The sequence below is a fragment of the Bufo gargarizans genome, chromosome 8, assembly GCF_014858855.1.
Source record: "Bufo gargarizans isolate SCDJY-AF-19 chromosome 8, ASM1485885v1, whole genome shotgun sequence".
Lineage (NCBI taxonomy): Eukaryota > Metazoa > Chordata > Amphibia > Anura > Bufonidae > Bufo > Bufo gargarizans.
Genome location: NC_058087.1, coordinates 48,836,632 through 48,863,221, shown reverse-complemented (window position 1 = coordinate 48,863,221; position 26,590 = coordinate 48,836,632). Strand labels below are relative to the sequence as shown.

Here is a 26,590-nt window from a genome sequence, read left to right as displayed (position 1 = left end):
CTTTCGATTGGAGATCGGCCGAGATCCTCTCGTGGTCACCGCAGTGTGGGGCTAGTTGCATCCATGGGTCTGTCAAGTTGCTGTGTACTTCCTCGGACTCTCTGTTGCCTCCTGAATACGAGGAGTACCGGGACGTATTCGATAAGGTGCGTGCGGTCGCCCTACCTCCGCACCGCCCATACGATTGTGCCATAGAGTTACAATCTGGTGCCGTTCCTCCTCGTGGCAAAGTCTATCCACTGTCGGTAGCGGAGAATGAGGCCATGGAGGAGTACGTAAGGGAGGCGCTTTCACGCGGACACATTCGCAAATCCTCGTCCCCGGCAGGGGCTGGATTTTTCTTCGTGAAAAAGAAGGGCGGTGAGTTGAGGCCTTGCATCGATTACAGGGGTCTCAATCGCATCACGATCAAGAACGCTTATCCGATACCCTTGATTTCCGAGCTGTTCGATCGCCTCAAAGGGGCCACGGTCTTTACCAAACTCGACCTGAGGGCGGCATATAACCTGGTAAGGATCAAGGCGGGCGATGAGTGGAAGACCGCGTTTAACACCAGGACCGGTCATTATGAATCCTTGGTTATGCCCTTTGGGTTGTGCAATGCGCCCGCAGTCTTCCAGGAATTCATCAACGATGTTTTCCGTGACCTGTTGCAGCAGTGTGTGGTGGTCTATTTGGATGACATCTTGGTATATTCTGAATCCATGGAGGCCCACATTCTGGATGTCAGACAAGTGTTGCAACGGTTACGAGAGAACAAGCTGTTCGGTAAGCTTGAGAAATGCGAATTTCACCGATCCCAGGTAACCTTCTTAGGTTACATCATTTCCGCTGAGGGGTTCTCCATGGATCCTGAGAAGGTTTCGGCTGTCTTACAGTGGCCCCAGCCCAGTGGTCTTCGTGCCCTGCAGCGCTTTTTGGGCTTCGCCAATTATTATCGGAAGTTCATCAGGGACTTTTCCATGCTAGCCAAGCCTCTCACGGATCTGACCAGGAAGGGCAGTAATCCCCAGGTCTGGCCGCTCGAGGCCATCCGAGCTTTTGAGGCTCTAAAGTCCGCCTTTGTGTCGGCTCCGATTCTGTCGCATCCCAACCCTGGGTTGCCTTTTGTCCTCGAGGTGGACGCGTCTGAGACGGGAGTAGGCGCCCTTCTGTCTCAGCGTAGAACACCAGAGGGTCCTCTGCTTCCTTGTGGGTTTTACTCCCGGAAACTGTCTTCCGCGGAGTGCAACTATCAGATTGGTGACAGGGAGTTATTGGCCATCGTGCAGGCCCTTAAAGAATGGAGGCACTTGCTCGAGGGCTCGGTGGTTCCGGTTCTCATCCTGACGGACCACAAGAATCTGACCTACCTCTCTGAGGCCAAGAGATTGACACCACGTCAGGCCAGATGGGCTCTGTTCTTGTCACGTTTTAATTACGTGGTCTCCTACCTACCCGGTTCCAAGAACATCAGAGCGGATGCCTTATCACGGCAGTACTCCGAGCTGTCCGGGGAGGAGTCGATTCCGACTTCGGTCATACCTCCGAATCAGATCCTGGCCGCCATTCGCACCAGCCTGACCTCTCCCCTGGGTGAGCAGATTTTGGCGGCTCAATCTGGTGCTCCCTCTGGGAGACCCAACGGCAGATGTTTTGTGCCTGAGGAGTTGCGCACTCGGTTGTTGCGAACCTACCATAACTCCAAGGCCGCGGGGCATCCTGGAAAGAATCAGCTGTCCTGGGCTGTTTCACGTCTGTTCTGGTGGCCTTCTCTACGTTCCGACATCGCCGCATATGTAGCGGCATGCTCCGTTTGTGCCCAGAGTAAGTCCCCTCGGCACCTTCCGTTGGGCCTTTTGCAACCCATAGCCACCGGGGAGCGTCCATGGTCACACCTGGGGATGGATTTCATTGTGGACCTCCCTGCATCCCGAGGCCATACGGTCATTCTCATGATTGTGGATCGGTTTTCCAAAATGTGCCACTGTGTTCCTCTCAAGAAGTTACCCTCTGCACAAGAGTTGGCCACGATTTTTGCCAGGGAGGTCTTCCGGTTGCACGGTTTGCCCAAGGAGATTGTGTCGGATCGGGGGAGTCAGTTTGTGTCCAGGTTCTGGCGCTCCTTTTGCTCCCAGTTGGGGATTCATCTCTCTTTCTCCTCGGCCTACCACCCTCAGTCCAATGGGGCCGCAGAACGATCCAATCAGGCCTTGGAGCAATTCCTTCGTTGCTATGTCTCCGATCACCAAGACAATTGGGTTGACCTCCTGCCTTGGGCTGAGTTTGCCAGGAACACGGCGGTGAACTCTTCCTCTGGGACGTCTCCCTTCATGGCCAATTATGGGTTCCAACCTGCCGTGTTACCGGAGGTATTCTCTCCCCAGGATATTCCGGCTGTGGAGGATCACCTTTCCGTCCTACGTGCTTCTTGGGTACAGATCCAGAGGTCCCTTGAGGTCTCTGCGCAGCGCCAGAGACTCCAGGCTGATCGCAGACGAGCGCCCGCTCCTTCCTACCAGGTCGGAGACCGCGTATGGTTGTCCACCCGTAACCTCAACCTTCGAGTGCCCACTCCCAAGCTGGCGCCTCGCTTTGTTGGTCCCTTCCGAGTGCTTCGCAGGGTAAACCCGGTAGCCTATGCCCTTGCGCTTCCTCCTGGCATGCGGATCTCCAACGTGTTTCATGTCTCCCTGTTGAAGCCACTGGTGTGTAATCGTTTCACTTCCTCGGTTCCTCGGCCTCGTCCGGTCCAAGTGGGCAATCGTGAGGAGTATGAGGTGAGCAATATCCTGGACTCACGCCTGGTCCGCGGTCGGGTGCAGTTTTTGGTCCATTGGCGTGGTTATGGTCCAGAGGAGCGTTCCTGGGTTCCCTCCGCAGATGTCCATGCTCCTGCCTTGCTCCGAGCCTTCCACGCACGCTTCCCTCAGAAACCGTTCTTTACTCCGCGGAGGAGGGGCCCTTGAGGGGGAGGTACTGTCATGGTCTTACCTTCTTGCTGTTCTCCTTCGTTTGACATGTGCTGGCGGCCATCTTGGTTTCTGGGTTTCTTGTAGCCTCCCACCCTGCGGCTTCTCCTTCCCACTGGGAGGAGCTGGATGCCTAGCTCATATATATAGGAGGTCTGTGGCTTCAGTTCCTTGCTTGGTCCTCCTGTGTTCACATGCTTCCAAGACTGCTGCTGCTTCTGGTTCCTGATCCTGGCTTCGTCTGACTACCCTGCTGGTTCCTGATCCAGGCTTCGTCTGACTACCCTGCTGGTTCCTGATCCAGGCTTCGTCTGACTACCCTTCTGGTTCCTGACCTCTGGCTTCGCAAGACCCTGCTTCGGTTTAGCCATCCGTTTGGACTTTTGCCTTACAGCTTGATTTTCAATAAAGCCTTCTTATTTCCACTTATCTCTTGTTGTACGTCTGGTTCATGGTTCCATGACAGCATCCCACTGTACATGTTGCAAGAATCCAGACAGATCCCAATGCACCCCCTGTATATGTCAAACAGTACCGACTTCTACTGGCAGCTTACGAGTCGCTATCGGAAATCATCAAGAACTTGGAGAGTCAGGGAATCATCCGTCTGGTTCACAGCTCGTTCAACCATCCTATACTTGGGATTCTCAAACCAAATGGTCAATTTCGCCTCTGTTCGGACCTAAGACAGTTAAACAAACGGGTATATATGTCCGGATGGCCCGTGCCGTATATTGACCAGTGTTTGGCACAGATACAAGGGTCCAAATTTTTCACTGCTCTTGACTGTGCGCAAGGATATTGGACGATTAAGGTGGACAAGAAGGATCAATACAAATTGGCCTTCACATTTAGGAAGCAGCAATATGCCTGGACCTGATTGCCTTTCGGGTACATTAATGTAGGCCATGAGTTTGCTGTGTTCATGCATAAGGTGATGCCTGATGCCACTGAACGAGGTACCTTATCCTATGTGGATGACGTCCTGATCAAAAGCATGATTTTTGAGGAACACATTGCGGAACTGAGGCATGTACTAACCCAAATGAGGAAAGCTGGTGTGATTTTTTTTTTTGCAGAAGGCTCAATGGTGTCGTACCAAAGTCCATTTCCTAGGTCATGAAATAACTGGTTATGGAATCAACCCACAGAAAAAGAATGCGGAAGCAGTGACCAATACAAAGTCACCTACAAATCTCATGTAAGTTCATAGACAACTATCCCGAGATTACGGAACTACTTTTGCAGTTGCTGAAGAAAGGAGTGAAATGGGGATGGAGTGAAGCCACAAGCAAGCTGTGATTGAGCTCAAAGCCAGACTCACCCAAGCCCCATGCCTCGCTTACCCTGAAGGTGAGAAACCTTTCTTCATTGAAACAGGCTTCACCGACAAAAGCGTGAGTGCAGTCCTCTTCCAGAAACAGGGAAACCTAAATAAGATCATCGCCTATGCTAGCAAGTCCTTATCACCGGTTAAGGTAAAGTTCAATGACTGCAAAAAAGCATTACTGTCAACGGTGTGGGCTTTGCAATATTTCAGAGTTTTATCCAAGATGAAAAGATCATTGTGGACATCAACCGCTGCAATATTTGCAGAGTGATAGAATCAAGGATGGAAACCTGTCAAACAGCAGGATAACTTCTTGGTCTATGTCCTTAATGGGATGGCCATTGGAAATCAGATACAAACAAAATAAAAAGAATCCAGTTGCTCAAGGATTAGCTGAACTTCACGATTGTACCAATGAAGGACATAATGATGAATCAACCGGAAATGATTTCCTGGAAGAACAATCTTTATCTCCATACAAGTCTTATGAAGAAGAATATTACAAATCCTTACCATGTGTATATGTAGACGGCTGTTCTTTCAATATCAATATAGGAACTGAACGTACATTGGTTGCAGGTATTGGAGTCGTGTGGAATAATATTTTCCCAGATGTGTCCGTGTGGTACAAAATTGGTTCCAAAAGTAGCCAAGTCGCAGAGCTTACCGCTGTGTATAAAGCCGCACAAATGGCTATCGAATATGGTATTAAGGAGTTTGTTATAATCACAGATTCTAATTATGTTCGCAACAGCTTTGTGGAGTACTTCCCTGGATGGAAAAGCTCTAACATGGTAAGAAGCAACAACAAGTCTGTCAAGCATGGTAACATTTTTGTAGGATCGACGAGATGGTTATTGCCCACGGTCTCACCATTTACTGGAAAAAAGTAAAAGGCCACTCAAAATATGTGTGGATAAGGAAGGGAATAATTTGGCAGATTCCCTTGCCAAACAAGGAGCCATTAATGGAGAAGTCCTGAACGTTTATGACCTCATGGGAACTGTTCAAGTGGAGGCAACGACAAGAAGACAGGCCCAAAAGAATGCCGAAGCCAATGTGGTGCAATGGAGCCAAGATTCCCCTAGTGAGGATCTCATCGCGAGTCAAAAGGGGGATCCAGTCATTGGTATCTTTTACAAACACATTGAAGATCCACAGAATAGTCCCATGACTGTGGAAGACTGTGTAGGCAGAAAAGAGTTTCGGATTTTGATGAAGGGTAAGTCCCAATTCTCGTTACAGGATGGATTGTTGTTAAGAACCTGGAAGAATTGTATCTCACAATGGGTGGTACCCGCAGTATTCCGAGGTTTGATGTTACAGCACGCCCATGACGGCCCAACGGCTGGTCATGGAGGTGAAAAGTTAACGTATGAATTATTATGGGATTATGCTTATTGGCCTCATATGTTGCAAGACGTTCGCACATATTGTCAAGGATGTTTAATCTGTCCTCAATTCCAGCCACAACCACCCACTCATCGGGCACCGCTGATGAAAAGGGGGATGTCCATGCCATGGTCAGACATCCAGATTGACTTTATTGGACTAGTAACAACTTCATCAAAAGGCAGCAGATATATGTTAACAGTGACTTGTCTATTCACAAAATGGGTGGAATGTTTGCCTTGCAAAACATGCAGTTCAAATGTGTGCGCGTCTCTACTCATAACCACATATTTTCCAGGTTTGGACTTCCCCAATGCATCGAATCTGATCGCGGAAGTCATTTCACTAGAAAATGTGGGAGATACTGGGGGTAAAAGGAAAGCTACATATAGTTTATTGGCCAGCCTCTAGTGGTGGAGTCATTCTTGTCTCCTTTTTAGATTTATTACTGAGATAAGGATATTCTCTGGACGCAGCTGGTACTAATTAACTCTACAGTTTGGTATCTATTAATGAAGCATAAAATCTGTATTATCTATATACACTTATAATCAACCTTTGTTTTTGTTTAGGAAAATTAATAGGACCCATGTATTGTTTTATATTGAATATTATGAAGGACATTTATGTATCTGTTATCATATATATATTTCTCAATAGGGACGCATATATTCCTAGAGTATGATGAAAACTGTTTAGGTATAAACCTTGCTAATGAGTCTCTGTCTAGGGAGAGATGTGTTATTTTGACTAACCATCAATCACCCATTGGAGTAGCAGAGGAGGCACAGATATCTCTGTGAGAGAACAATGTTCATTATATTATTATCTGTAACATAAATTAACAGTGTGAGAAACATCTAAATGGTGCCCAAAAGTCTGTGTTTTAGTTAGTTTTTGTGTCAAAATTATTCCTTCAGCTCTGATTTAAGGTTCCATATACATGTGTATAGAATGTGAGATAAAGTCATACTTGGATATTTAACCCTTACTAGAATTATACTAATAGCTTAGGTCAGTGGTCGACAAAGTGCGGCTCGCGAGCCACAAGCGGCTCTTTAGACCCTTCAATGCGGCTCTTTCCCACGGCGACCCATCCTGCACTACAGAGGAATTGAATCTTGCCTGTGGGATGCATTTGCGTTCCACAAAGCAAGAGAGGGCCTACTGTGATGCGCGGGTGCTAATACTAGTTAGCGAACACGCCCTCTCTTGCTTTTTGGAACGCAAATGTGTCCCACAGGCAAGATAACTAGTATTAGCGCACGCGCATCACAGAGGGGCCGGCAGTACGCACCTCCTTCCAGAGTAGACGTCTGAACGAGGAGGAAGTGACGAGGTGTATTGAAAACTTACCGGGCAGTGAAATCTGCCAGAGACAGAACACCGCTGCAGGTTACAAGTCAGAGTCAGTGTACCTCCTTCTACCTCCTTTCAGAGTCAGTGTACCTCCTTCTACAGGTGACTCAATTATTTGGCATCAGCATTTACTTGGCATGTGTTTAAACAGCAAAAGTAATGTCTGCAGACAAGTTTAATAAAAGTAAACAATGATGCCCGCACCGCAAAAAAGTAGTGCATGCTGAAGTGAATGGGTCCATGATGCGGGCTGCACACGGCCGTGTGCAGCCCGCATCATGGACCCATTCACTTCAATAGGTCCAGGATCCGGGATATGAGTGCTACAGAGTGCTTCTGTGGTGCTTCTGGCTGTGCCTCCGCACCGCAAAAAAGTAGCGCATGCACTACTTTTTTGTGGTGCGGAGGCACAGCCAGAAGCACCACGGAAGCACTCTCTAGCACTCATATCCCGGATCCTGGACCATTGAAGTGAATGGGTCCATAATGCGGGCTGCACACGGCCGTGTGCAGCCCGCATCATGGACCCATTCACTTCAGCATGCGCTTCCCTTCCTATATATTTTAGGTTTTAAAAATGTGGCTCCGAAAATAAATTTCAATCGTGGTTTTGGCAATATTTGGCTCAGTTGACAAAAAATTTTGCTCACCACAGGCTTAGGTAATAGTGTCACCTAGGGGTAAATGTAACGTTACACCAACAGCATAAATGCATTTTGGGTAATACAGTGACATTACAGTCATCATTTGCACACGCCTAGCCGACAATGATTGGAAAACTCCAAGCTAGGAAGGTGTTTCTAACTGATAAGTTTGTGATCATAAACCACACACAGAGGAGAAGAAAAAAAAAGAGCAACAGGAAAAAGACAGGGGGGAACAAAACACAAAGAAACAAAGAAAGCCCAGGAGAAAGATCCCAATGACCAGGACAGACTTTGGAGCTGACTTCCCCTAGTCTCTGCACATCATCTGCATTCTCAGGTAACTGTCTATTACTGTCTGGTGGCCAAAATAAGAATTGCAGTTTGAATACTCTGGGTCTCTTCAGCGAGACCCAGGGCATTCAAAGCAATTACCAGTTTCCCCATTGGCCGCAGGGGATGTCGGTAGGATTCCCGAAAGCACGAGCTTCTGAGTTTTTGACACTTTAGATGCCATGATCTCAAGGCTTTAATTACCATGATTGGCATTGCTGCCGGTCGCGGTAATAAGTGGCAGGTCTCTGCTGTTTGAAACAGCAGAGACCTGCTGACCATGATGCCCGCTGCACGCACGTGCGAGCGGACGCCATGTTTGCCTATCGCTCCAGTATTGTAGTGAAAGGGTTTTAAACGTTTTGATATTTTTAATTTTCCATAAAATCATAGATTCCTGCAGTTTTCACACTAGCCAATAAAGCTTAATAATAGGCTCCACTTATTGGTGTGTTCAGATCACTTTTACTGCAGTCATCTCCGTATCATTAGAGGTAGGATTAGAATGATAGATATCACCACTCTGTATAGATAACTCAGGTTATATCACAGCTTGTCTGCTCCCTCCTGATCTCTGCACAGAGCATGCCTAGAAAACTCTCCTGTAGAAAGTCAATGAGGCCCTGTCCTGTCCATTGTGTCTATGGCCCATGAGAATGCCATAAAGCAATTCTCTAAATGCTGTTAAGAACAGCTCAGGTAAGATGGCCCCCCCGAAAATCGTGTTCAGAAAATCAAATAAAAATACAAAAAATCACAAAATAAAACAAGGATGTATGTCACTATCTGGTTTTAACTTGCAGAAAATGTTGTTTTTTTGTGACACTTTCCTTTAAGTTTGATATCCACTTCTAAAAGCCTCATTAGCCCAATCTGATATGCTTCTCCCTACTTTAGCAGCCTCATGGATAAAGTTTGCGCCTAAACTAAATTTGGCTAAGATCCCAGGTCCCCTCTCTATGCTCACTGACCATCCAGATTTACCTATGGGACTGAGACAGGTGCCCGCCCTCCGAACTAACCACACATTGACTGTCAGACTGAGAGACGTCTGTTCTTCTACTGGGATACGCCCTCTCGAAGACCTATCGCACATACTCCCTTCTTCTCCTGGAAGATGGTTCCTCTATTTTCAACTCAGGGGATTTGTTGGTTCTCTGATGCCTGGTTTGCGGTCCCACACATCTCTAACAGATTTTGAAAAGCTATGTGTTGCTCAGGCGGCCCCTGGCCATGCTATTTCCTTACTTTACATCATGCTGAACGCCGAGGTGACTGAGGGCAGCCAATCTGTAGATTCCTACCCCAAACTCAAGTTTATGCTTGATTGGGAGACGGAATTGGGTGTTACTTTTACTGGGGATCAATGGAAACGTGCATTGCTTTTTACGCATAAGATCTCTATATTGTGTAATTTACAAGAACTCAATTATAAAATACTTACCAGATGGTATCGGACACCGGAGAAACTGCATCGACTCTTCCCCTCGGTTTCTGATCTATGTTGGCGGTGCCAGGGTGCTAGGGGGACTATGACCCATATATGGTGGGATTGTCCGAGGCTTAACCCACTATGGATAGATGTCTTCAAGCTCTATAATTTTCTTTTCCGGGCCTCTATAGCATTTTCCCCTTCCATCGCTCTGCTATCTATTTTCCCGGGGCAGATCTCACAGGTTAAGAGAGGTTCATTGCGGCTCTTCATTCTGGCCATGAGGCAAATAATCCCACGCAATTGGAAGTCAACCGAGAGGTTGAAAAGGATTACTTGGACCTCTGCATTGGAGGAGCTGATACACAGGGAGGAGATGTGTGCCGCTGATCTCAACAAGATTCCGGCGTTTCTTAAGAGTTGGGAGCCATGGTCCAGGTTTAGATCATCTACGTCATTTGCGGTTTGGTTGGCATCTGGGGTACTCCCTGATTCTCCTCCTTAATAATGCCTAGCCATTCTCTAGTTATGCCCTATGATTTCTCCCCCCCCCCCCCTCCTCTTGTGTGTCTTCCTGTCTCCCCCCCTTATATGTCAAGTTTGTCTAGAATTATTGGCCTATACATCATTTGTTTGAGGCCTTATTTTGCCCTCCAGGGCCTTTGTTTCCGTTGACTTTTTGTCAGCTGACTGTTTGTTATTCAGATACATGCTTTTACCTTGTGCTATGCTGTACTGCGGTTCATGATTGCATGTCGCAATGTATCTTTGTATGCGGTATGTATACTGCAATTTGTGTTGTTCTCTTGTGATTGTAATTGATAATTATAATAAAATCTTATTGAACCATAAAAGCCTCATTAAAGGGATTCTGTCACCAGTTTTTGACCCCCACATTCAAAAATATGGTTATGTGCATGGAGCCCTTGTGATTCCTAATGTGGTCTTATAAGCTAAATCTGTAGGCTCATTTAGTGTAAAAAACGTTTTATCTAACCTGTCATTCATCTCGGTAAGGTGCCCAGGGGGATGCTCATGTCTTCCAGATGCCGCCCGCACCCGCCGCCGTTCGTGCCCAGCTCCTCCTTTGCTGTCATCAGCGCCGCCTCAGAATCCTTTGCTACTCCTCCGGCTCTCCCTCACTCCCCCCTCCTTCTTCTCTAACATTCCGCGTGCTTGCGCACAGGCCTGTGCCTGATGCGCCCGTGCGGACTTCTCCGTTCGGCTTCACTGAGTGAAGTGCGCATGCGCCGGCACTTCGCTCAACCTCCCGATGACGGCAGCCTTCAGGTCATCGGGAGGTTGAACGAAGTGCCGGCGCATGCGCACTTCGCTCAGTGAAGCCGAACGGAGAAGTCCGCACGGGCGCATCAGGCACAGGCCTGTGCGCAAGCGCGCGGAATGTTAGAGAAGAAGGAGGGGGGAGTGAGGGAGAGCCGGAGGAGTAGCAAATGATTCTGAGGCGGCGCTGATGACAGCAAAGGAGGAGCTGGGCACAAACGGCGGCGGGTGCGGGCGGCATCTGGAAGACATGAGCATCCCCCTGGGCACCTTACCGAGATGAATGACAGGTTAGATAAAACGTTTTTTACACTAAATGAGCCTACAGATTTAGCTTATAAGACCACATTAGGAATCACAAGGGCTCCATGCACATAACCATATTTTTGAATGTGGGGGTCAAAAACTGGTGACAGAATCCCTTTAAACGTAGAAAAACGCACCTCATTTTATTCATAGAATCTTTAAAAAAAAAAACTAATATACACATGTCCCTCACCGCACTGCTCTTGTATAGAACAGTCTGGACTGTAGCTGACGGACGGGCCAGCTCCTTGTAGTCCACCACTAGGATGTAGACTGCACTACAGAGCCGCACGTCCGTCAGCAGAACGCTGGTGGAGTGGAAGTCACGTGACTGTCAACCTTTTCAGCTCCGCCCCGGGATGTGTTACGCTTTGTTGCCATGGCGGCGAACGCTTGGTAACGGCGGAGGCGGTGCATGCGCAGAACGGTGTTTGCTATGGATTGTGGGAAGGGAAAGGTTGGCCGGTGGTGAGTGTACGGTACCCGAGCCTAGGAGACGAGTGGAAACGAAAACCAGGGATCAGAGGGGGATTCCTGGGCTTACGGCACCGCTCGGCCCCTCATCCTCCAGTTTACAGCAGTGACGTCCTCCGGTCCCCGGAATGGATCCTGGCGTTGTCCGGCGCACACAGGAATCACTGGGGAAGGTGATCAGGAAACCGCCACTGACTGATAAACTGCTGGGGAAGCCGCCGTTCCGGTACCTGCACGATATCCTGACCGAGGTGAGAGTCCATTACACCAGAAGTGATGAAGGTGACAGCAACCTGTAGCTCTGCGGAGTGTGAGGACTACAACTCCCAGAATTCTCTTCACCAGTCATGCTGAGGCTTGTAGTCCTGTGGAAGCTGCTGTATAAGATGTTGGTGTCAGTCTGTGCCTGGGAGGTAGGTGATCGCATCCAGGGGTCAGCCTGTGCCGGGGAGGTAGGTGATCACATCCAGGGGTCAGTCTGTGCCGGGGAGGTAGGTGATCACATCCATGGGTCAGTCTGTGGCGGGGAGGTAGATGGTCATATCCAGGGGTCAGTCTGTGGCGGGGAGGTAGGTGATCACATCTATGGGTCAGTCTGTGCCAGGGAGGTAGATGATCACATCCAGGGGTCAGTCTATGCCGGGGAGGTAGGTGATCGCATCCAGGGGTCAGCCTGTGTCGGGGAGGTAGGTGATCACATCCAGGCGTCAGCCTGTGCCGGGGAGGTAGGTGATCACATTCAGGGTTCAGCCTGTGCCGGGGAGGTAGGTGATCACATCCAGGGTTCAGCCTGTGCCGGGGAGGTAGGTGATCACATCCAGGGGTCAGGAGCGCCCCTTCCTCTTCATTACACCGCTCGTTGTCTCGGAGGTGCACGTTATACAGGTGATCGGAGCGAGTACTTGTCATTACACAATGCCACCGCTACACAGGGGACGACGTGTAGTGTAATGAACAGGAAGTAGCGCTCACATGGTCGCCGCCTCTTCGGCATACGGCTGACCGGTGGGGATGCCAGGTGTCTGACCCCTGCCGATCTGATATCGATGACCTATCCTGAGTATAGACTGGCGAGATGGTATTAAAGGGATTCTGTCACCTCCCCTAAGGCAAAAAACGATTTAAAACCAGCCATGCAGCACATCTTACCTGGATTAGGCTGTGCTGTTCAATCTTGAAATCCGTCCAGCAGTTAGTTCAAAAAACGAGTTTGATCAATAAGGAAATGCGTCCTGAAGGTGCCCAGAGGGGCGTTTTTTTCTTCTGAGAGAGCCCAGTACCGCCCCTCTTTCAGTGCCCAGCCCGCCTTCCTTGTATTTTCTAACTGCCGCCCCCAGCCTGCCACAGCCTCCCCTCCCTCTCCTCCCCCTCCCTCACGCCGAACGAAGTCTCGCACAGGCGCAGTACCCACTGAGGGCTGCGCCTGTGCGATCATCAGGAGACTGAGGGCGGCAGCTTCATCTTCGTCACTGGGCATGCGCCGAGCCCAGTGACGTCCGATGCTCGCTCTTCCCTGCTGACTGAGGGAAGAGCGAGCATCGGACGTCACTGGGCTCGGCGCATGCCCAGTGACGAAGATGAAGCTGCCGCCCTCAGTCTCCTGATGATCGCACAGGCGCAGCCCTCAGTGGGTACTGCGCCTGTGCGAGACTTCGTTCGGCAGTGAGGGAGGGGGAGGAGAGGCAGGAGAGGCTGTGGCAGGCTGGGGGCGGCGGTTAGGAAGTAAAAGGAAGGCGGGCTGGGCACTGAAAAAGGGGCGGGACTGGGCTCTCTCAGAAGAAAAAAACGCCCCTCTGGGCACCTTCAGGACGCATTTCCTCATTGATCAAACTCGTTTTTTGAACTAACTGCTGGACGGATTTCAAGATTGAACAGCACAGCCTAATCCAGGTAAGCTGTGCTGCATGGCTGGTTTTAAATCGTTTTTTGCCTTAGGGGAGGTGACAGAATCCCTTTAAGAGCCTAGATCAGGCATGCCCAAACTGCGGCCCTCCAGCTGTTGCAAAACTACAACTCCCAGCATGCCTGGATAGCTTACAGCTATTAGGGCATGCTGGGAGTTGTAGTTTTGCAACAGCTGGAGGGCCGCAGTTTGGACATGCCTGGCCTAGATAGACTAATAGCGATGTGTTCATTGCTCTGTTATGAATAAAGTTGAGTGACGTTTACAGTTGAGAGATGATGGTCGCCTGTTGGAGAGGAAGCGGATATAATGTAATGATCAGGCACATCTGTAGATGAAGCGTGGAGGCGGCCATCTTACAGCGGGAAGGGTCACACAGGTGTAATAAAGGGTTTGACAGACTAATGTACGTAGATTGGTGCAGTCGTAATGACTCCGCTTTTATGGATGTAGAGTGGCTGGAGAAAGGCAGTAATCAGCTGAAACCTGCCGTTCTCCACGTACTGACGGGTTTAGGATAAGGACGCAGGGCGAAGACGCGGGCTACTTGTATTTTATTCTCTATGCTGAGGATAGGTCCTCAGTGTAAATCACTGTACACCCCCTTCATGTTCCCAGTGCGCCCCTGTCCAGGTAGATTCCGTATTTTTCCCACTTCCATCCATAGAAATGACTTCTCGTCCTCCATTCAGACCAGAATAGGACATGTTCTATAATTTCCAGAAAGGCCACAGGGATGCGCAAAAAATACGGATGCGCATGACCTCGTGGAAATAAAATGCAGATAGCACACAGATTAAAAATAGGGTCGCCAATTTTTATGATAGTCTATGGTGACGCACTGCGACGGCAACACGAGAGTCGCAAAAAGAAGTTACACAGCTGTAAAATCTGCGCGCTCCTGCCCAGGCGGACACACGGGTGACTAAGAGCGCGGTTCATGCGCTTCTGGTAATAGACCTGGGAGTTGATCTCATCGCTCTGTCCTGGTGTCAGTATGACGACAACTACCTCCAGCATCTACCCACCTGGCACTGATGATGGTTAAAATATGAATCCTGCCGTCCAGGGTTTTGATTGTTACTAACTATTCCAGTACCATAGATCTAACGGTAAGGCCGTGTCCGCCACTGCAGGATCCATCCTGTTTGGTGGCCAAAATGGTGCTGCATGCTGCGCAGTTTATTTATTTTATTTCGTGTCAAAATGTCGGACAGCTTGATGGACCCTATTGTGTCAGTACACACAATGTGACGATTGGCCGAGACTTCATGCACACAGCCATGTCCGTTTTTCAGAAGGTACCTGCAGAATTCGCACACGGATCTGCCGAAACTACGTGTGTGTTCATGGCCCCCTAGAAATGTCATAAATGGGACAGTGTGCCATTCTGCGTGTGGAGACTGATGTGAGGACTATGTCTGGCCATCTTAGATCGCTGTTCTTTACCTGATGTCTTTTCTTTATAGGTGATTAGAACGACTGGGTTTTTTAAGGGCTTGTACGCAGAATCTGAACTGAAGTCGGATAACGTGAAGGTAAGTAGTCACCAGGCGATTCTTGTTATTCCTTTCTATGATTGTAGGATTGATGCAGTGTCGGGGTTCATACAGAAGGCCAGCCAGTGATGTCGGCCCATGCTGCTCCTGTGAAAGCCTCGGGTTTTATATGGAGGCGCTCTGAGGTTTTTGGGCGGCAGTGTTCCCATTCATGGCACATTATAGGACACTTCACCCCTCGGAGCATCGCTTCTACGGGAGAATACAGAGCCTCGTGGGGACAGGAACTCCTTGTGCTTCCATCATGGGGACCTGTAGGGACTCTTTGGGAAGAAGTGTAGGCTCCACACGGCTGGCTAGGTGTTCCTTTTTTCTGCTGGCAGTTACGTTGCTTATTATCCCATTAATATACAAAGTGCGCACTTTGTCCTGGGGAGAAAACCGAATTGGATTGGGGGGGCCTCGCTTGTCTTTGCTACCAAGAATATTGGTCCCTTTAACACAGGACGACAATCTAGCACAGGGGTCAGCAACCTTAGGCACTTCAGCTGCTGTGAAACTACAATTCCCAGCATGCAAACATGCTCCGCTGTTAATCTAACTCCCATAGAAGTGAATGAAGGACTCTGGGAATTGTAGTTTCTGAACAGCTGGAGTTCCGGAGGTTGGTGATCCCTGATCGAGCAGATTGTCGGGAAGGAAGCGTTCCTTCCGGACAATCTGCTGATCGCTAGCGGAGGAGACCGGTGCATTTACATGTATGGGGAGGAATGATCGCTAATGCTGTCGCTCTTCCCCATACTGTCTGGTTGTTTCCCGGCAGCCGATCGTGTTTGCACAGCACAGTCTGCAACTGGGAAACAATGATCTTTTGGGCATTTGCACCGCCAGATCATCGCTGACAAGCGTTACTAGTAATGCTGGATAGGGATGATCTGTTCAATTGTCGGCCTGTGTAAAGGGCCCTTATATCAGGTTAGGTCTGACTGCCTTCTCTATGCATGAAAAGGCCTGTCAGTCAGGGGTTAAAGGGGTTGTCTACGATTTAGGGTCCATTCACACGTCCGCAATGTGTTTTGCGGATACACGGAGACACGGATCCGCAAAACACGGAAAGCGGCAATGTGCGTTCCGCATTTTGCGGACAGCACATTGCCGACATAATAGAATATGCCTGTTCTTGTCCGCAATTGCGGACAAGAATAGGACATGTTCTATTTTTTTGCGGAAACGGAAGCACGGATGCGGAAATGCGGATCCGCAAATGTGGATGCGGACAGCACATTCCGTCCCCATAGAGAATGAATGGGTCCGCACCCTTTCCGCAAAATTGCGGAAAGGATGCGGACCCATTTTGCGGACGTGTGAATGGAGCCTTAGGGTCCATTCACACGTCCGCAAAATGGATCCGCATCCGTTCCGCAATTTTGCGGAACGGGTGCAGACCCATTCATTTTCAATGGGGCCGGAATGTGCTGTCCGCATCCACATTTGCGGATCCGCACTTCCGCATCCGTGCTTCCGTTTCCGCAAAAAAATAGAACATGTCCTATTCTTGTCCGCAATCGCGGACAAGAACAGACATATTCTATTAGTGCCGGCAATGTGCGGTCCGCAAAATGCGGAACGCACATTGCCGCTTTCCGTGTTTTGCGGATCCGTGGCTCCGTGTATCCGCAAAACATATTGCGGACGTGTGAATGGAGCCTTAACCAGGTTCTCTCAACCAACTACAGTGGCGCTAATAAGGCTACTTTCACACCAACGTTTGTGCTGGATCCGTCATGATAATACAACCATCTGCATCCGTTATGAACAGATCCAGTTGTATTATCTTCAAAATAGTCATGGCGGATCCGTCCCCACTGACTTGCCTTGTGAGTCATGGCGGATCCGTCCCCACTGACTTGCCTTGTGAGTCATAATGGATACGTCCCCACTGACTTACCTTGTGAGTCATAACGGATCCGTCTTGCCTCGCACCGCATCGCGGACAGAAAAATGTTATTCTGTCCGCGATGGGGACGCAACCAAATGGAACTAAATAAATTTTGGAGCACTCCGTTTTGTTCAGTTTTGCCCCCATTGACAGTGAATGGGGACAAAATGGAAGCGTTTCCCCCTATGATGGATCTCAATAGCGGAAAGGGAACGCGCAGATGTGAAAGCAGCCTAAGACATTCTGTAATTTATAATAAAACCGTTTTCGGCCAGGTTTAGCCGACTCCCACAGCGCAGTGATCCGTCACTCACTGAACCCCTACAGCAGCCATTACATTACACGATCCATGTTGTCTGAGCCACTAAGAGCTGTATTACATTACACGATCATGCAGGCGATTGTTGGGAGGGAAGCGTTCCTTTCTGCCAATCGTCTGCTCGTCAGTGGAGGAGACTGCTGCTATTACATGCAGAGATCTCCTCCACAGTATGGGGAGGAGAGATAGCTAATGCCCAAGCTTGTAGCCATACAGACTCGTTGTTTGCCGGCAGCAGATCATGATTAGACACCGTGATCAGCCGCCGGCAAACAACGATATTTAAAGGGATTCTGTCACCAGGTTTGGGGCTATAGAGATACGGACATGCACGGCTAGATCGCCGCTAGCATGTCCGCAATATACCGGTCCTATAGGGCTGTGTGGTTTTAATTTCTTTAAAATAGGATTTTATAGATATGTAAATGAGTGTTGAATGTGTCCAAGGGGCTGTACGAACCTTACTTGTGCCCAGCCGTGCCAAGCCACGCCCGCCTGTGAAGGAGCCCAGCACTGCCTATGTCCTCCGTATCTCCTCCTTTCATCAACTATAGATTGCCATAATCCCGCGAGCTCGCGCATGCGTAGTGCCGGTATAGTGTTCCTTCCCTGTGCTGGCATCAGCCTCAGGAAAAGAACTGCGCGAGCTCGCGCATCGCGAGATTGCGGCAATCTATCATTGATGAAAGGAGGAGACATAGGCAGTGCTGGGCTCCTTCACTGGCGGGGGTGGCTTGGCACAGCTGGGCACAAGTAAGGTTCGTCCAGCCCCTTGGACACATTCAACACTCATTTACATATCTATAAAATCCTATTTTAAAGAAATTAAAACCACACAGCCCTATAGGACCGGTATATTGCGGACATGCTAGCGGCGATCTAGCCGTGCATGTCCGTATCTGTATAGCCCCAAACCTGGTGACAGAATCCCTTTAAACCTGCTGAAAGATTGCGATTGAGCGATGAACGATCATAACGAGATAATTGGCGGCGGTATAAGGGTACTTTCACACTTGCGTTGTTTGATTCTGGCAGGCAGTTCCGTTGCCTGATCAGGCAAACTGTATGCAAACGCATTTCATTTTTTTCTGACTGATCAGGCATTCTTCAGTCTGAAAAATGCCTGATAAGTCAGAAAAATGCATTGCAATACCGGATCATTTTTTCCAGTGTCATAAGGCAAAACGGATCCGGTATTTATTTTTTTCACATTTTTAAAGATCTGCGCATGCGCAGACTGGAATACCGGATCCGTCAATGTGGCAGTTTGAATGCTGGATTCGGCGCTAATGGAAAAAAATGCCGGCATTCAGGCAAGTGTTCCGTTTTTTTGGCCAGAGATAAAACCGTAGCATGCTGCGGTATTATCTCCGTCCTGAACAGTCAAAAAGACTGAACTGAAGACATCCTGATGCATCCTTAACGGATTGCTCTCCATTCAGGACGCATTAGGATAAAACTGATCAGTTCTTTTCCGGTATTGAGCCCCTAGGACGGAACACTATGCCGGAAAAGAATAACGCTAGTGTGAAAGTACCCTAATACAGGCAGATCATTGCTGACAACTGTTCCTACCAACGCTTGTTAGCCATGATCCGATCGACAATCGCCTGGTGTAATACAGGCTTAAGTTTATATAAGCAGAAGACCATCTGTCTAGCTGCTGCCACTAGGAGGCGACACTAAGCAGAAAAAGTGCATTTCGTCCAATCAAATTTGATGTCGGTGGCATCTCTCGGAGGTCTTTGCAGCTCAACGTGACATCACATGGACAAAGTAGAGGGGAACTTTGAAACGAGACGTAATTTTTGAAGTTTTGTAGATTTTTTGAAGTTGATTTTTGATGTGCGTTGCCAGGGATGAAATTGGCACCACATTCTGCACCATTTTAAAAATCTGCACCTGCGTCTTTTCTGCCCGGTGTGAAGCCCATGAAATGGACATGCTGCGGGTTTAAAATCTGCAGTTTTATGAAAGCTCATCCATTTTGCTGTTACTGAAAACGTTGTTAATTTTCTGCCTGCAACATTTTTTATTTTTATATTTTTCCAGCAGATGCCCTTTTTCAGACAACCCTTTTAACTCTAAAGTGTAGACAGCGCTGTATAAAATTCTGATGCGCTCCGAATCCCTACGCTGGATATAATAGTCATAGGCTTGGCTATGTAAATATGTCCTGTTATACTGGGAAACCAAAGAAATAATTTCACGCCTGAAAACACGTGACATTCCCGAGCTATCACTTACATAACAACTGCCACATACACTGCTCTGCTGTTGCCCAGTGACAGCTGAATACAAGGGCAGGCTACAATGGTGGATATTAATGGGAGGCTGCCAGGGGACGGCGATCGGAGGAATGATTGTGTAGTTCCTCGGGTGGGGTATTAACAGGTTTAGATTAGGACTGTATGATTGCTGGACAAGATTAATCTGCAGAGTACTATGCTGTATATCGGGGGCCACATGCTCACCCTGACCCCTGCTTTGCACTTCAGAAACGATTATGAGTTCAGTGGCATTCACACTACTGCATCCACGAACCGCGGATCCGCACAATGTGGAGACCGGCCGTGTGCATCTTGCATGTTCCCCTTCCGGCACTTATCACTTAATTATGACATATACTTTTATTATGCCATAAACGTCTCCGATCATAAAACCCCTTTAAGTTTTATTGCAGACCTTGGGAGTGGTTCAGCATCTCAGTGTGGTCCTCGTATGTCGCCTCCAGTATGTTAGGAATGTGGACGGACATGGCGACTGATGTCATTAAATTTAAGGGAGGCGACTGATGTCAAAGTGGTATTTCTATGGAGACACAGAATATGCCATAAATGTTCTATAGGTACGGATCCCACCATTTAGACCTGCACCCGTCTTTTGAACGGGGCATTGTCTCTCAGCTGCTGAGAACTGAGAGGGGGACGCAGCTTTTTTCGGTCACTAGGGAGTTCCCAAAACTGGCCACCTCTAAATAACCACTGTCCGTGTTCTTCAGATAGATGCAGACCACAGAGGTGCCACCCACACCTACTGGACATTCCTGGCATATCCTGATGTGTGTGTGTGTGTATATATATATATATATATATATATATATATAATGTAGGAACACAGAATCTTGATATGAAAAGTTTAATAATTTTGAGTGGCCGTCAGGGTGACCCAGTATCCTCATTCATATCATGGTGTCCTATGTAACTGCGTTGCAATATGTCATCCTTTGTCCATCCCTGTCTGTTATTACTTAGTGATAATATTAAGGAGGGGGGGGGGGATACAATGTTGTCTGTGCAACAAATGTGCAGTATATGATGAGGTATAATCCTGGCTCAGGTGTAAGCTGTATTAATCCGCAGGCCTGTTAGACTAAGGTCATCGCAGTGACGGCCAGCACCTTCCTTCTCCATGCAATGAATGAAATTCGCATAGAAATCTACAATGAATTAGATCTGCAGGTGAAACTCGAAAAATTAGAATATTGTGCAAAGTTCATTTATTTCAGTAATGCAACTTAAAAGGTGAAACTAACATATGAGACTCATTACAGGCAAAGCGAGATATTTCAAGCCTTTATTTGTTATAATTTGGAGGATTATGGCTTACAGCTTATGAGACCCCAAAGTCACAAGTCTGAGGTACCCTTTGCTCAGGGTACCTCAGACCAGGATTAATTATTTGACTAGAGGGTGACACATTGAGGCTAGAATATTGAACCTTTTCACAAAATTCTCATTTTAAGCTGCATTAATGCAATTCCTTTTAATTTGCATTACTGAAATAAATAGAGTTTTGCACGATATTCAAATTTTTCGAGTTTCACCTGTACATGTGAAATGAGCGGATCTTCTTCCAGAACAATTACTTGATGTGTGCCATCACCCTCGAAGGGGTTGTGCTGTGGCGTAACATTGATGACCTAAGCTCAGGGCGTCTGACTACTGAACGCAGTTAAAGGGGTTGTCCGAGTTATTTTCTTTGTTCTTTGTATGTTTCTAAGTAGGCAAATGAAAGGACTTTACAATTCACTTACTTTATCTCCAGTTGCTGGTTTCTCAGATTTCACTGAGGGTCACATGACCTGTGATGTCAGCCTCTCTACCTGCTCTGATGATGTTTTGTGCACAAGCCTGAGTGAGCAGATCTGTGTCTGTACACCAGACGTCACTGTGCTGGCCACGCCCCCTGCACTGCAGACTGCTGCTTATTGCTCTCTCCCTGGATTCTTAAGGAAAAACATTAACCCCTTCAGCTGCACAGACTCGGGGCTGAAGGCTTTACTGAGTAGCTGCAGGCAGTGAGGAGACAAATGCTGGGCATAGGAGCTCACAGACTAGAGGAGTTCTGATCCTGTGTGTATCAGCAGTGTCATTGTACAGCTGGGACTTGTAGTACTACACCTACAACATGCTGCTGAGTCTCCCAGCAGGCAGACATGTCACTCAGGGCAGCATTTGTATTCACTCCCTTTGCAGAGCAGGGGGAGGGGCAGAGATTGTTGTTATTGCAGGTAAACAAAGAGCCAGAAGAGAACCAGGGAAATGAGAAATATAAGAAAAAATAAAATAAAATAAAAATACCTAAAACTTGCTTAGTTATATATTGCTGCCCATAAGATTTACAGTGATATATAATTTTTTAATTTTTTTTCCATAACTCGGACAACCCCTTTAATATTGAAGAGGACGCAGCGCTCACACGAGCAAACAGCTGATTGGCGGGGGAGTCAGTAGCCGGACCCCCCTCTCATCTGATATTGATGACCTATCCGTTGGATTAGGTTATCCATTTTTTTATACCACTGTGACTGCACAACCTTTAACATGTCAGATATTGACTTACCTATACCTACCTATAGGTGACAGTAGAGAGTCGGTGTTCTTCCCTCTGGAGGAAAGCTGTTTTGCTCCAGTGAGCAGTAATTGTCGCAGTCCTCCCTGTTACAGCTGGTTTTCATCCTCTGGATTTCGTAGTACATATTTGATTGTCTCTGAGGTTTCCTGGGCAGCACTGGAGCCTGTGGTGAAGAATCCTTTCTAATGAGCCTGGTCGCTTCCAGAGTCTGTGTAATTGACATGCATCACCTCAAGTCATTTTTGCCTTGTTCTTGAATCACAGGATAAAGATGCCAAAATCAGCTTCTTGCAGAAGGCCATAGATGTGGTCGTTCTGGTCACCGGGGAGCCTCTTACTGTCAAGCCAGCTCGTGTTGTGGCCGGACATGAACCGGAGAAGACCAATGAATTCCTACAAGCCATAGGAAAATGCTGTTTGAATAAAGTAAGTGTCTGGCAAATCCATAGGATAGCAAACCAACTTTATTCTGTTACTTGACTTAAAATTGGGGGAACTACACTTAAGATCTACTATAAAACACACAATACCATACTTCGGAGCTATCACGGTGCTGTTTACTGATCTAGCTGAGTACATATGTGTATACACAGGGACATTAGCTCCTATATATTCAACTGGGAGCGGCCTATAGTGCACACAGTAGGTCTGACTGGTTACCTATGATATTTAAATCTGTGGCTCCTGTATAATATCTAAAGTGAGGAGGCCGGGTTCAGGTCTAGGATGTGATTGATACCTGATGGTAAACACTGCTCTCACCTTCAGCGTAATACCATGCAGACTCCCTATCCTCCGACACCCCCACTGCAATGCTGACCTCGCTCACTGCTGGTTCACATTAAAATAGAACTGACGCTGCCTAAGGCCTCTTTCACACTTGCGTTGTCCGGATCCGGCGTGTCCTCTACTTGCCGGAATTAGACGCAAGTGTACTGAAAGCATTTGAAGACGGATCCGTCTTCAAAATGCGTTCAGTGTTACTATGGCACCCAGGACGCTATTAAAGTCCTGGTTGCCATAGTAGGAGCGGGGGAGCGGCATACTTACAGTCCGTGCGGCTCCCGGGGCGCTCCAGAGTGACGTCAGAGTGCCCCATGCGCATGGATGACGTGCCATGCGATCGCGTCATCCATGCGCGTGGGGCTCCCTGACGTCACTCTGGAGCGCCCCGGGAGCTGCACGGACGGTAAGTATGCTGCTCCCCCGCTACACTTTACCATGGCTGCCAGGACTTTAGCGTCCTGGCAGCCATGGTAACCACTCTAAAAAAGCTAAACGTCGGATCCGGCAATGCGCCGAAATGACGTTTAGCTTAAGGCCGGATCCGGATCAATGCCTTTCAATGGGCATTAATTCCGGATCCGGCCTTGCGGCAAGTCTTCAGGATTTTCGGCCGGAGCAAAAAGCGCAGCATGCTGCGGTATTTTCTCCGGCCAAAAAACGTTCCGTTCCGGAACTAAAGACATCCTGATGCATCCTGAAAGGATTTCTCTCCATTCAGAATGCATTAGGATAATCCTGATCAGGATTCTTCCGGCATAGAGCCCCGACGACGGACCTCTATGCCGGAAAACAATAACGCAGGTGTGAAAGAGCCCCTAATACGTTTTCAATTCGTCTGCTCACGCTGGCTATGGATCAACGCTGGCTCGACTCATCAGGAGCCTAAATGTTATTGATGCCAGATTGGCGTGATTGTAACAGACAGACATAAAGCGAGCACGCAACCTCTCACATGTGGCAGTGCACCCGTCACATGTGCGGCCATGAAGTGAACACGGAAACCAGGATACTTTAACCAAGCGGCTGAGGAAGCTGAAGGGACACAGGATGGGCCAAAGTAATCTTACCAGGGCTGAGATGTCAGCGCTGAGGTCTCTAGAATCAGATTCCTTAATTGTAACAAAACCTTCTGACAAGGGGGGAAATATTGTGATTCTAGATCGTCAACATATGTATGAAGATCTTGAATGACCGACAGTGCTATGCAGTCCTCCCATCTAATCCAATGGCAGCACATTGCCAAGAGCTGCATGCAATTTTATCACGGGCCCTAGAGCTTAAACTGATAAGCAGATCTGAGTTTGATTTCTTACTGCCCAAAAATGTTCAAATGGCCTGCTTTTATGGCCTTCCAAAAATTCATAAGGGGCTGGACCTGCTCAAGGGAAGGCCCATCGTGTCGGACATGGACAGCCTGACGCACCCCATCAGCATGTATGTGGACCACATATTAAAGGGGTTGTCCGGGTTCAGAGCTGAACCCAGACATACCCTTATTTTTCACCCAGGCAGGTCCCCTGAGGCTAGCATCGGAGCATCTCGTGCAAGGGCAAGGGCTTTTTTGTTTATCATAACACACTGCCGGGCAGAAACTTCCGCCCGGCAGTGTGTTCGGTGACGTCACCGTCTCTGATGGGTGGACTTTAGTGCTGCCCTAGCTGTTTTACTGGCTAGGGCAGCGCTAAAGCCCGCCCATCAGTGCCGGTGACGTCACCAGGCTTCCTGTCAGCCCCATGGAGAGCCCTGGTATGTCACCGGAACTCCTAAAAATGCCTTTGCCCTGCGAGACTCAGCGCAGGGCAAAGGAGAGCATCGGAGCATGAACTGCTGCAATGCTCAAGTCAGGGGGGCTGCCGGGGTGAAAATGGGGATATGCTCAGGTTCAGCTCTGAACCCAGACAACCCCTTTAAGACCATTTGTCACTGCCCTGCCTTCGTAACGCCAGAGACTCCATGGATGTCATCAAAGGCATTGAAGGCATCCAGATGGAAGATGACATGCTATTAGCAAGCCTGGCCATAGAGGCATTATATAGTTCTATTCCTCATGACAGAGGATGTGGGGCAGTGGCGAATGTCTTATGTGAACGAGGTACCCCCCTCCAGATGCCTAATATGTTTGTGCTCCAATTGATGTAATTAATTTTGGAACATAACACATTTCTCTTCAATAATACGTTTTACCAGCAAATAAAGGGATTGGTCATGGGAAGCCCATGTGCCCCCACCTTCGCTAATATATATCGAGGCAGGTGGGAACGTGATCTTGTCACTGGAGAGACATTTAGGGAAGAAACATCATCAATTATAATGTGGATCAGGTACATTGATGATGTGTTTGTTCTCTGGAAGGGGGACACGAACACATTTGGATCGTTTGTGACCAAACTCAATGACAATTATTGGGGTTTATTTTTTACATGGGGAACTCGCCCATCAAGCATTACATTTTTGGACCTGCCATCTATAAGAAAGAGGATGGTACCTTGGGCACGAGGCTGTTCCAAAAAACGACAGACACAAACAGTCTTTTGGGCTGGAAGAGTTGTCATCCGTTACCCCTTAGACGTGTTATTCCTAAGGGTCAGTACTTGAGACTGAGGCGCAACTGCTCGACCATATGGGATTTCCGTGTGGCGGCCGCAGATCTGCGGCAAAGATTCACACATCAGGGGTACCCTGATAGGGTTCTGAAGCAGGCGTACCAACATGCCCTCAATCAGGAGAGAGCCTCATTACTGAACCCGCGAGAAAGGGATGAGTCATCGGAACAGATCCGCATCATAGGGAATTTTGACGAATCACATGAGGTTGTAAGGGAAGTATTGTCTGAATTTTGGGGCATCTTACCTGCTGATCTGGATGTTGGACATCTGGTTGGAGAGAGACCAGCCATCACATACCGACGAGGCCGGAATATTAAAGACCGCCTGGTACATAGCTTCTACCAACCGGTCATAGCCGATAGCAACTGGTTACAGAATCCGTTGAAGCGCATGTTTAGATGCGGCAAATGTATTGCCTGCAGTTCTATCAAAAAGGGCAGCACCTTTACAAGTACATCCACGGGCCGGTCCTACAGGATTAGAACATTCATTAATTGTAAGACCATGGGACAGGTGTACCTGTACATGTGGTACGCAGGATGTAGGCAAGACCCTGAGAGAGTCCAGGCAGCGCATAGGTGAACATCTTGGAGATATACGCAAAGAGGCTGATACTCCAATTGTGCGCCATATGACTGAGTGTCATTCGGATGATACGACCAGCCTGAGCTTCCAGGGCATTGAAGTGGTCAGACCATCATCAAGAGGCGGTGATATAGACAAGTGTCCGTTTCAGAAAGAGGCCCAATGGACCGTTTGTCCAGAGGGTCTAAATAATATTTCCTACAGTTGTTTTTTTTATAATATGTCATATGATGCGCAAGGAACCTCAGTGTCCCGTTTATGCCCTTGATGGATATGTATCCAGCAGAGTAACCCACTTGTCCCCAAATGAATTTTGAAGTGATGCTGGCTGATTCAACAATTCTTTTGGTGCCTTTACAGAGTTCAATACCAACTAGGACATCACATTATTGAGGGCAGTAACATCAGGACAATAATGTGTCAAGGTACGCTAGAGTGAGGTAGGGCCATGGTTTGACATCATATTCACCTATAGCGCCCATTCAACCTTGACACCTGATGGGGCATGTATTGTGCGGCCCTCACCACTTAACATTGTGATATTCAGGTTATCAAATTACATGTGATGGCAGTAAAGTACCCACCGGGCACTCA

General features: G+C 48.1%; 1 protein-coding gene across 2 annotated transcripts in view; it reads left to right on the top strand.

Annotated features, from left to right (window-relative positions):
• Positions 1 to 11,447: 11,447 nt before the first annotated feature.
• Positions 11,448 to 26,590, top strand: part of TRAF3IP1 (TRAF3 interacting protein 1) — a 42,983-nt gene continuing 27,840 nt past the window's right edge. The window contains exons 1-3 of one of the 2 annotated variants that reach the window (XM_044303655.1): positions 11,448 to 11,753; positions 14,875 to 14,943; positions 22,284 to 22,445. In XM_044303655.1, coding sequence (XP_044159590.1) covers positions 11,631 to 11,753; positions 14,875 to 14,943; positions 22,284 to 22,445 — 354 coding nt within the window. In that variant the 5' untranslated portion in view covers positions 11,448 to 11,630. The remainder of the gene's footprint in view (positions 11,754 to 14,874; positions 14,944 to 22,283; positions 22,446 to 26,590) is intronic. The other variant, XM_044303654.1, reaches the window with a different exon arrangement.